Here is an 11,798-nt window from a genome sequence, read left to right on the forward strand (position 1 = left end):
CCTCTTCTGCCCACCTCCATGTGTGAATGTGTTTCCTCCTTCCACATTAACACAGCTCAGGCCAATTTTGCACACCTGAACCCTTCCTCCGAGCATAGTAACCTAGCTGCCAAATTTCCAAAGGGCCACTTCAGCTGTGCCTTCAATAGCCCTTTAAACTGTGTGCAATAGGCAGCCTATAGCTCAAGGGGACTTTGTCTGTTGATTTCTACAGATCAAGCTGCTCTTGAAGGTCAAAACACAGACCAGGCTGGAGTTTTCTTCTTAGTCAGTTGCCAATCCTAAATAGTAGCAAAAAGCCTCTGGTGTCTTAGAGGACTTTGCTTTCCTGATTTAGAAGCCAGTGCCTACCCTTCCATGCACATGTTCCGTGGAAAGAATTTGGAATCATAGAGTTGGAAGAGACCCCAAGGATCACCTAGTCCAACCACCTCCAATGCAGAAATATTTGATGTTATCTGCAAGGACTCCAGAAGCAAAGGAATAGGAAACACAATAAAAACAACCCAGATTGCTACTTTGCTGCTGCTATTTTTAAACAGGGCTGCTTTCGTGCTTTTAACAGCAGCTTAACTCGCATAAATGTAACAGCTGAAGTTTTTCTTGATGTGGAACCGAAAGAGCTACAAAAGCTTGCCTTTCTAAATTTCTCCAAATCATTCTGCCTTTAAAGGTACAGGAACAGAACTGATTTTTAAAAGTTAACAACCCTGCCATGTCAAAAAGCACCGTCCAGGGAATTTCCCAATAGCTGGCTGCAATCAAATACAACAAACATCAACATTTGGCTCAAATCACCCTTTTTTAAAAAAATGAGACCATTTCAACTGCCAACTTTTGCTTCCAGCCCTGCCTGCGCTGTGCCTTCAATGTGCAGACGTTAGCAAGCAACACTATTTCCATGCCGACACCTGTATACAAATTTTCTGTCAAAGGCACAGGAGCAGTCCCATCCATTTTATTTTGGCCAGTTGGCAACCCGACTGTCGTGCCTTCATAGCTGCCAACATGCCCCTGAAAGAGAATTTTCAGTCCTAGATTCCTGAGCAGAGAAATAGACACTTTGCAGATTTCTTCTGAAGCATGTTCAACATTTACAGATATAAACGGATTAGTTTTAGGCTGTTTAACTGGTTACTTTTTTGTGGCTTACCTGGATGGCACAGGAGGCTGCCAAGTGGTCAGGAGGCGAGGAAATTTGCCAGGGTTGCTCCTTTGCCTTGACAGCATCTTAGTCTGCAGGAATCGCACAGGAAGCTTTTTGCAGCGTGGAGACAAAAACATTATCACCTGCTAATCCCTGCAGATCAAGCTGCTGTTAAAGGCACAGCAACAGGGATAGTTTGCAAAGCTGGCAACCCTTGAGCACACTCTCATTCAGCCACAGGATTTAGGGGAAAGGGGTTCCTTTGACCCAACTAATCAGAAGATATTTGGCATTGGCACATGATCTTTTGGTGGAAGAAAATATGTTGGCGGAAATATGTTGGATGTGGGTCTGCATTATACACACACAGACAGAGATAGCTGAACTAAAATCGACTGCCCGAAAAGCCAGTTTCTATCCAGCACTCACCTCACTCCCCTTTCTACAAACACAAAAGCCAACAAATAAATATAGTTTTCCTTGTTCAGTTTAAATAGCATGATGAGTTCCGTTTCCACAAGGGTCCCCATGCACTCTGAACTGCTTGCTTGCTTGCCTGCCCTCACCCAGCCTCTCTTACCAGGCAGTCTGAGTCCACTGCCTGCAGAGAATCTTCCTAAAAGCCTTACGGAAGTCCTGATTGAAGATGGTATATATGACAGGGTTCAAGGAGCTGTTGCAGTAGCCAATCCAGAAGAAAAACTTAAAGGTGCTATCTGGGATTGGACAGTGCTCTGGGGGACAGATGGCCCGGAGGCTGTAGAGGAAGAAGAAAGGGAACCAACAGATGACAAAGACCCCGATCACCACAGCCAGGACAAAGGTGAACCTCTTCTCCCGGTTGAGGTGTGTCTTCCTCTTCCAGGGGTTGGCACTGAGGGTCTTCACCCTCCTCACCAGAAGGACCTCCCCTTTCGCAGTGGCCAAGGTGTCCATGCCCTGAGGGGAGCTCTGGGGGGGTCCATTGCCCTGCTTGATGCTGCTGGGGGGAAAGCACTCTGAAGATGGCTTCTTCTCAGGCAGGGACTGAGAAGGGCTGGTGGCAGTTGCTGGCTCTGGGTCTTTCTCCTCCTGGCTTACAAGAGAAAACTTCTCAGTAGAGAGGCAATGGGTCTCTGCCTGGTCACTTTCCTGAGTGGGTACCTGATGTCCATTTGGCTCCCCTTCTCCCTGAGGCTTGGATTGGTCCTGCTTGGGAGAGGTTTCGACAGATGGAACGGCGATGATTTGGGGTACCCCTTCTTCTGCCTTTGTCTTGGGCTTCTTAGCTTGAGTCCTCTGCTTGTTTCGACGCTTGGCTATGAAGTAGATCCTAATATACACCAAGATCATAATGACGCAGGGGGCAAAGAAAGAGCAGGTACTGGAGGAGAGGATGTACCAGGGCTCCTCATTCAGCTCACACCTCCTTGCATCCTCTTTGGCATTGTTTGGGTTTTCATTGAGGACCAGCGGAGGCAAGGAGATGACGGCCGCAATCAGCCACACCACAAGGATGGTGCACTTGATTCTCCTTGGCGTCCTCTTGGAGTTGTACTCAATGGCTCTGCTCACCGACCAGTACCGGTCCAGACTGATGGCACAGAGATGCACGATGGAGGCTGTGCAGAAGAGAACATCCAAGGCCAGGTAGGCTTTACACCATGTCCTGCTGAAATACCAGTAGCCCATCAACTCATTGGCAAGAGAGAAGGGGATGATGAGGGTGGCCACTAGGATGTCTGCGGCCGCAAGGGACACCAGGAAAAGGTTCTGTGGGGCTTTCAGAGACCTGCTGGTCAGCACAGCAATGATCACCAGAATGTTGCCAAAGATGGTGAAGATGATGAGGAAGGTGGTGACAGCTGCAATGGCGGCGGTGGCTTGGATATTGTAGCCGTCATGACCGCCCATGGTAGCCATGATAATTTAGAAGGAGTGGCCCTACAGGTCCAGGTGGGATGTGGGGCCCACCTTCTCAGTTTCACATGTGCCTGAGGGTCCACGGATCAGAAGCCCCCCATTGTTACCTGAGTCAGAGGAGAAGCAGCAGTTCAGGGAGAGAGTTGCCAGGGCAGAGTTGCTGGCACTTCTTCCATACTGGGATTCTTCCAGCCGGAGCATTGGCTTCTCTTGCAGTAATGCTGAACTGCTCTGGATGCTAATTCACAGCACCACTCCCTCCAGTCCACAACAGCGATGCCTCTCTCCTTCTCTCCCTCTCCGGGTCTTTTGCTTCTCCAGTGCCCAGACACTTCTGATCACTGTAGCACTGCTGGCTCGGAATAACCCAAGAAGTTTTATTCCTTCTCTTCCTCTTCGCTGCTGGAAAAGTTGAGAGATCTGTGCAGCCTGGCGACTGAACTGCGCTCTGCCTGCCTCCTCTCTCTCTCTCTCTGCTTGACGTGGACAGACCAAGCCTCCCAGTGCCTTTTGAAACGAGCTGCAGGAGGAGTTGGGTTTTTCTCTCCACGAGGAATCTCTGACATGTGATGTCATGCAGTCTTTCAGCTTTTTGTCAGGCTCCAGGAGGGGAGAGAAAGGAATCAAGAGAGGGGTGTGCAGAACATGCAAACATACACACATGCAATCACAATCTAGCAGCCGCCAAGACTGTCCTGGGTTCTGCAAGAGCCACTCACCTCCTTTCAACTGAGTCCCTCCAGCTACTCAGCTGACTCTTCCGTCTTTCTCTAGCCTCCTGCCAGGAGAGCCCACCATGGCCTGCGAGTGTGTTTTTTACAATGCAGGTTGCTCTGTAACTAAATTACTCTGATAGCTGCTGTGTATATGATGACTCAGACCAGGCAGCTTTCCATCTGAGCCCTGCTGCGTTTCATCTCCCCTTCTGGAAACTTTGATATGGGGAGATCTGGTCAGACTTTGAAGAACTGCAGCTCTGGGTTGTTTAATAATTATTATTATTTAAAGAAAGAAAAACAGAGAGAGCAGGAAGGATGCTCTTTACAAAACGGGGTGAGAATTTAGTACAATGCTTCTCAAATAAATGCCCATCTACTTTTGCAATTATGATACAGCTTTCAATGAAACTTGTAACTTGTGGACCACCACAGAGCTCAGTCCAGCCAATGAGAAGGACTTCTAAGATTAATGGGGGGAATTTCAAGCTCTTCAGACCCCCCAGCTGCTGGCTTACCTCACACCTCCTTTCTGCACATTCTCTGTTCCTGCTCTGATACTGGAAAGGAGCCAGGAAGGCAGAACTATCTGGGAGAAGAAGAGGTCCCTAGGAATGGAGACATTGGGGACGGTGAGGGGGGGGAGGGAGGGCCAAGGGGAGCAGGATTCCTGGGAAAGGAGAGTGGGAAACATAGGAGCCAACTACAAGGGCCAAGGGGTCTTGCCCCCCCAAAAATATTTGATGCTCCCCCCAAAGTTGATGGGCATTGTCATTCAAATGGTGTGTGTGCACCATGTCATGTGATCATGTGGGGCAGGGCTTATCTGCCCCCCGCATTTTGTTCAAGTTGGCCGCCCCGGGGAGCACAGGCAATAGCCCCATGAAAAGAAGGGGAGAAGGAGGAAGAAAGTCCAGAGAGAAGAGTCTAGGGCAACAATGTACACATCACCACAAAAACAGGGGCAGCGGGGATATGGATTTCAATCACAGTTGCATATGCTAATTTGTATGTATATAGGCTAATTTAGAAATAATAATAGAAATTAATGTTACCAGTGACTGGGTGACCTGTGCACCTGCTTGGCCTGCTGCTGTTGAGCAATTTCAAGGTCTCCCTTCTTAGGAATTGTTAACATGATACCAGGCAGATATTCAACTAAAACACAGAGCAGCAACCTCCAGACTTGTGTAATCAATTTTGCCTTAGGGTTGCCATACGTCCAGGTTTTCCCGGACATGCCCTCTTTTGGGGGGCTGACATGGCCACCTGGGCAGATGTTTGCATTTTAAAGGAAATATTTGGTTTGGGGGGGTTGTTGGGTTTTTTTGGGGGGGTGTGGCATTTCCTGTGCCCTGGAAACGGATGTGGCGTGTGGAGCAGTCGCTTTGGCCACAGGAGAGCATGTGGAGGCCATGGCATGCAGAGCTTCCATCGGAAGGGGGAGAGCCATTGGAAGTTCAGGTATGGTAGGGTCAGGGGGGCGGTTGGCGGCTATGCCACGCAGAGCTGCTCCCAGCCCATGCCGCCAACGCAGGATGCTGGGCAGGCAAGCGCCAGAGCCCAGAATGGCAGGGCAGGCAGAGGGTGGGCGAGTGCTGCCTTCCACTGCCTCACATTCCCTGGGGAGCCAGTGGCCCCTCCGTCAGCATCCGCCCATTGACGCGCAGGAAGCTCCCAGGCTTGCGTGGGTGGCTAAAGCCACCCGGTATCGACTCAGCAGGTGGGAGTGCCACACTGTTGCCGGGTCTCTTGCGTCCTGTTCCTGGGTGGGTGCAAGCTCCGGTCAACATGTGGGGCATCTCTCTCTGCTGGGCAAGGCATGCTGGGCCCCTTGCTGCTGGGCATGGCCCCATCCACCACCGAAGCTCCCTTGGGCTAAATGGAGGGAAACTCTGGAGGCCCGCAGGAGGACGGTGGCCAGACAAGGCGTGGGCCAGTCGTCCAGCGTCTTACCCACGATCAGGGGGGTTGAGCAGTCCGTGTTTCCCGCCACTTTGCACGCCACGGCCGCTGCCAGCCTGGGCCAGGAAAGAGGCGTGTGGGCCTGGTGGTGACACTGGTGGCAGGCTGGCGGCAGAGTGCAGTGGAGACCAAAAATGGCAGTGCCTACTATTGCTACTATTTTTCTTCCTCCCCACTCCCACCTACAAATGTGTCCGTTTTTTTTTGCTTTTTGAACCCTGATTTTGCCTTTTTGCTAAAACGCATAGGACCAGCTAGAGCCAAATGCAAAGTGAATACAAACCTGAATATAGAAGAGCAAGCCAGTAACTCACTTACTTCTCTAATAACTCTAAAATCAGCTTGCAAAGCTGCAGGAATACCTGGTCACATATACTTGTATTTTACAGGTGAGGGAACACCAAGGATGATAGAGACCCAGTGGGTTCAAGGCACATGATGTTGGCTTTCTTTGCAATTTTCCTTGCCATTGTTGGCAGACATAAAGCTTTGCCCAGATACCAGAAATCAGCTAGAGAACTAACAATAATTTATTTATTTTATTGCATTTATATCCTCCAAGGGAACATACATGGCTCTCCCCATCGTCATTTAGGGCCTATCCACACTTCCTCTTGTCTAGCTGCTTTCCCCTGAGGAAAACTGCTCTTTAGCGCTCAATTGGAGCAAACAGCAATTCAGGTTTTCCATGGATTGATGTTTGCTCCAATTTAGAGCTAAAGTTTCCCTGGGAAATGAGTGGAGAAAGGGGAAACCTCTCAGACTTGCTCTTTGTAGGCACAGGACAAGCAGAAGTATGGATGAGGCCTCAGTCCCTGTAAATTAGGTTAGGCTGAGAGGCAGTGACTGGCCCAAGGTTGTCTAGCGAGCTTCACGGCTGAGTGGCGATTTGAACCCGCTCTCCCAGGTCCTTGTCTAACTCTCTAATCACTACCCCACACTGCCTCTAGATGCCAGTCTACCTACTCCTTCAAACAGAGGGCTGTCCTCTGTAATGCAGGACACCTGGCCAGCCTAGAAGGGTCTGAGGCAAAGAGTGAGAGTAGATCTCCAGAACCTGTGGAACAAATCCACAAACTACCTGTAACTTGATGGACGCTGCAGGAGGCCTTACATTTTGTTTTTGTGTTCCCTTTAATTGCTTACTCTGGGTACAAATGTGCCCCTATAAGCATACAAATCCTGTGAAATGTAACCATTGTGTGTGGGGGGGGGGGATATTGAATTTTCCATGTTTGCTTCTCCACTGCACAACATTTGTACATGTGAGGAGGAGGCTGGACTGATAAGAGCAATTAAACTGTTGAAAATATACAAGGCAAATAGATTCCTGTGCACTCTTCTCTGAGTTTGGTGGATATCAAACGCACAATAGAGGGGGATGTTTATTTACATAGCAGATATCACAGTTTTTCAGCAGTGAGGGAAGAAGCAAGCGACTCCCCTTCCTACCTCACAGTGAATTATAAAGAGAATTGGAAATTACCTGAGCCCACAACCTCTAGATACAGGTCAGCATTATTCTGCCAGGCTCAACCTTTTCGTCAGAGCCACTTTCTCCCCCATCAAGCAGAAAGGAAGTGTTTGGGGAACAGCAGAAATATGGTAATAATAATCATTAAAGGTCCCCAGGGATACTGAAGCCTGTTTGTGCTAAGTGCTGTAAAGTGCAGACGCTGAAAAGCAGACAGCCTCTGCCCCAGACAGCTTACAATTATAAATGAAGCCAAGAGGACAGGGAAGGCCGAAGAAAGGGAAAGGAGGGGCTGGGAGGCTGGCGGTCGCAAAATTGATAAAGTAACCGCTCGTCTCCCAGACCCAAATCCTCTTCATCTCACCACATTGCCTCATATTTTGGAGACAGAGAATTCGAAGAGGTAAATTCCCATCCATTATTGGCTTTCAAACAGATTGGAGCGCAGTGCCTGTCTTTTGCAGAAACAACAAGGTTTAAATACTTCCATTAAGAAGCTGTTAGGATGCTTGTCTGCCAACTCTTATGCGTCCGCCTTCCTCATCAGGAACACACTGTTCGCCTCACAGCCAAACGGGCTTGCTTAGAGTTAAATGAAGTTTGCTCCCCAAAATTCTCATAATTCTCTTCCACAAATGTGAAATGTGAAGTATTATTCCCATTATTCTCTGGATATTCTCTGGATATTTGATTGCAACACAATTAAAAATAAAACAAGTAAAGACATTTAAAGCATTAGGAACATCTAAAAGCATTTTTAAACCATCACATAGCCTCACCAAGGTGGCAGGGAACACCATCTTTCAGCCACCCAATGCCAAGGTGAACAGGCATGCTTTAAAATTCTTCCTGAACTTTAATAGTGAGGGAGACAGGCACACCTTGCCAGGGAGAGAACTACACAAATGGGGAGCCACCACCCAAAAGGCCCTCTCATGGATTAACCCCAGCAAGGGCACTACCAACATGTACCAACATTTAATAATTTTAAAGTGGGCAAGAAATGTTGGATTTAACATACAAATGGAACAATGGGGACATATGTGGACAAAGGAGTTAAAATATACATTGTGTTATGACTTTAAATATTTTTTTAATAAAATTATATACCGTTGGTATTTAACTCCTAATAAATTATTCAGAGTGTATAAAAATATTCCAAATACATTTTGGAAATGTAAAGAACAAGAAGGGACATTTTTTCATGCTTGGTGGACATGTAAAAAAGCAAAAAAAAAAAAAAGGCTACAAATACATAGATTGATGCAGAGAATTATCGCTTCTCAGCCTTTTGGCTACTATCAAGTGTAGTAGATTGATGCCGAAAATTATGAAGATTAACTTCCAACTGAAACCAGAACTCTTCCTGCTTGGATTCATGGATATACAATTAGAAAAAGACTATGGAACTTTGTTTCAATACAGTGGTACCTTGGGTTACATACGCTTCAGGTTACAGACTCCGCTAACCCAGAAATAGTGTTTCAGGATGAGAACAGAAATTGCGTGGTGGCGGCAGCGGGAGGCCCCATTAGCTAAAGTGGTGCTTCAGGTTAAGAACAGTTTCAGGTTAAGAACAGACCTCCAGAACGAATTAAGTACTTAACCCGAGGTACCACTGTATATGATTACGGTGGCGAGACTATTGTATACACCAAGATGGAAAGACTCGTTATTACCAGCAATGGAAGAATGGTTGTTAAAATTAATGGACTTAGCTGAGATGACAAAATTGACATGCTAACAATGACCTTTCTCTGATTAAACTAAAGACTGGAAACCTCTCATAGACTGTTTGTGTGAAAAAGAAAAAGAAACAATGATATATGGATTTTGGGATTGATATTGGTTCATAGAAAGTAGTTTTGTTGGGTATTACCTTGCGATGAATGGACTTTTGTTTATATGTAGCGAAGAATTGGAACTTTAAAGTTCTTTTCTATCTCATCGTTTTCTCTCTTTTCTTTTCTCTCCTTTTCCTCTATGTTTTTATTTTATTCAGATTAATCTTGGATTAAAAAGATATTTGGTATTGTTTTGTAGTTCTCTTTATAAACTCTAATAAAATTTATTCAAAAAAAGAATTGATTCCACTTGACAGATAACATACAACGACATTCAGTATTTGACAGGTTATGCTGCTTCAGATTTGATGCATCAGAAAATAAGCAAATGCTGCCAAACAAGTCTAAGGTCCTTTTCAGGTGTTTAATATTATTGACTAATCCCAAACGCCCAAAAAGGGATTGAAGCACAATTTAAAAGTACCAAGGTACAAATTCACATGAAGAAATTTGCAGCTATTAATTCCAAGCTCTAAAGTGCTCCAGATTATTTATTTATTAATGTTCTATGCCTCCCTTCATCTACCCCTCTTGCAATGAACAGACCACACACAGTTATGTAAGTTTAAAATGAATTCATTACAAAACATTCCAAAGGGCAGATTCATGCATTTATCCAAGCAGCAGCAAGGAGAACACAGGCAGAATACTATTTGGTAGAAAGATAGCTTCAAGTACTTGCTCTAAGCTTGCTGCTTGCTTAGGCACATCTTCCTTGGTCAGTTACGTGGCAGCTTCACTTCCTCCCTCACAGAGAAGACAAGGTGTGACCTAGTTGAGTCTAGATCTTTCCCCCTTCATGCACTAACAAGCACTCAAGCATAGTTATGTTTGACCAGTGAGGGGTTCGCAAAGCAAAGGAAGGATTGAACTCTGATTAATAAGAATACACACAGAGGCTTGAACCAGCAAGACTCTGGGAAGGGTGCGTATAATAATCTCTCTCTGTCTCTCCACCCCTCGGCCCAGGTCGTTTTATTCACAAAAGAACTTTTACAGAGTGTTTGTAAGAACCAATCAGATTTCTTCTGGGCATTTCAACAAACCCCACGTGGGGACAAAGTTAAACTACAAACACTAGTAGTATCTGAAGAAGTGTGCATGCACACGAAAGCTCATACCAAGAACTAACTTAGTTGGTCTTTAAGGTGCTACTGGAAGGAATTTTTTTATTTTGACTATGGCAGACCAACACGGCTACCTATCTGTAACTACAAACACTAGTTAGGCATGCATACATTTGGGTAAATGAATGAAAACTACAAAGGAGTGCATTCAGCAAAGCCACTTCCAGCCTGCCCAGGAGGTGGGGTTGCAGGCTTCACGCCCACCCCCCACGTGAGCGGGGGCTGGTTTCAGCCCTCGCGAGAGCAGGGGAATCTTGGCCGTGTCTGCCCTATTTAGGGCCGGCGCAGAGGGGGCTCACCCTCTTTTCGCCAGCTAAGCCCCCACGTTTTCCCGCCCTCCCTCCCTTTAGGTAGGCCTTAGGTAGGTCTCTGACTTTGCTATGGACTTCGGTCTGTCGCCGCAAGGGGCATGGTAGGAATTTTTCCCAATTGGCAATTTACAGCCATTTGGTTTTTCGCCTACCTCGTAGCAACTCGTCACAACTCTTCGGCATTGGCGGTAGGCATTGGTAAGAAGGGGTTAAGAGGATGGGGGGAACGCCATCACCTCCCCCCAGTGAGCGAAGGGTGGTCCGTTAAAGGACTCCGGGTGGCGTGGCCCTGTCCGAAGCCTATGGAGGTGAGGGCCAAAGGCATGCCCCAGAGCGGTGACCCGGGGGAGATCCTAGTCGATGTGCCTCGGCAGGAGACTCCCCCGATATAGTGTTAACCCTTCCCCGTGTCTCCAGCAAATGGGCTGGAGCCAGATAGTCCTTAGGACCAATGCCTAAGCCAATGCCTCTCATTCCTGAATTCAATAAAGTTGTGGCCTAATTCGCCCATTTAACCTTAAACCATGGTGTCTCCTGTCTTTATTTATCCTGGTGGGGGGCGGGAACTCGCCATGCAACCCCCCCCCCCCCCGTCATAAACAATCAATACACATGATAAGAAGGATGCCCAGGAGGACAGCGATCATTATCACCTTATGTGAGACCTGTTTCCTGGCCCTAAGATTAACATCCTAAGATTAACATATCAGACAAGCTACATCAGAGAAGATTGCCCACTATCTTTATGGCCCAGGATGCCTGCCTGGCAAAGCAACTGGGCTGTGTACATGCCTTGTCAAGCAAGAGAGATGGGCAGTAGAGGAAATGGCCAGAGGTGCAGAGGGTTGTGGGATTTGGTCAGTAATTATTGTCAATGTATCAAACCCAGTCAACACAATGCATTCATCGTGGACACAATGGCTTGATGCATATTTTATAATTCCTCATAGTAATCCCACCTGACCTCACACTCTGGATATTTGCACTCCTACAGACCAGGGCCGTCTTAAGCATACCTGGCGCCGTGGTGCAAAGCTCCCTCCACCCTGCTTCCCAGAGGTTTTTTAGGGAGGACGGCACTGCCAGCGGGGCTGGAGGAGGCGGACAGCGACTGGAGGGCGGCTCCTCCGGCGGGGAAGAGGTTTCTACCTCCCGTCTCAGCTGGCCGCTTCGTGCCACGGCAGATGGAGGCTCCGGGCGTGGCAATGCATGGTGGAGGCGAGCTAGGGCGGAGAGCTGATGCCAGGAGGCGCCGCGCCCAGCCTCCGCCTCTTCCCTGGCACCCTCCAGAACTTGGCTCCCTGGCGCCCCG

The 11,798-nt window shown here is 47.5% G+C and overlaps 1 protein-coding gene and 1 long non-coding RNA gene across 2 annotated transcripts in view; both read right to left on the minus strand.

The window, feature by feature from the left end:
* The window catches only part of LOC310712019, a 30,775-nt gene extending 26,682 nt beyond the window's left edge, over nucleotides 1–4,093 (minus strand). The window contains exon 1 of the long non-coding RNA XR_014528733.1: nucleotides 3,769–4,093. This is a non-coding gene — a long non-coding RNA (uncharacterized lncRNA). The remainder of the gene's footprint in view (nucleotides 1–3,768) is intronic.
* On the minus strand, nucleotides 1,628–3,559 carry ADRA2B (adrenoceptor alpha 2B). The gene has a single exon (XM_083514320.1). It carries the CDS (start codon nucleotides 3,047–3,049, stop codon nucleotides 1,724–1,726), a length of 1,326 nt encoding a protein of 441 aa, XP_083370446.1. The 5' UTR covers nucleotides 3,050–3,559; the 3' UTR covers nucleotides 1,628–1,723.
* Nucleotides 4,094–11,798: the final 7,705 nt, after the last annotated feature.

This window comes from Podarcis liolepis, assembly GCF_965112155.1.
Source record: "Podarcis liolepis genome assembly, chromosome: 7".
Classification (NCBI taxonomy): Eukaryota; Metazoa; Chordata; class Lepidosauria; order Squamata; family Lacertidae; genus Podarcis; species Podarcis liolepis.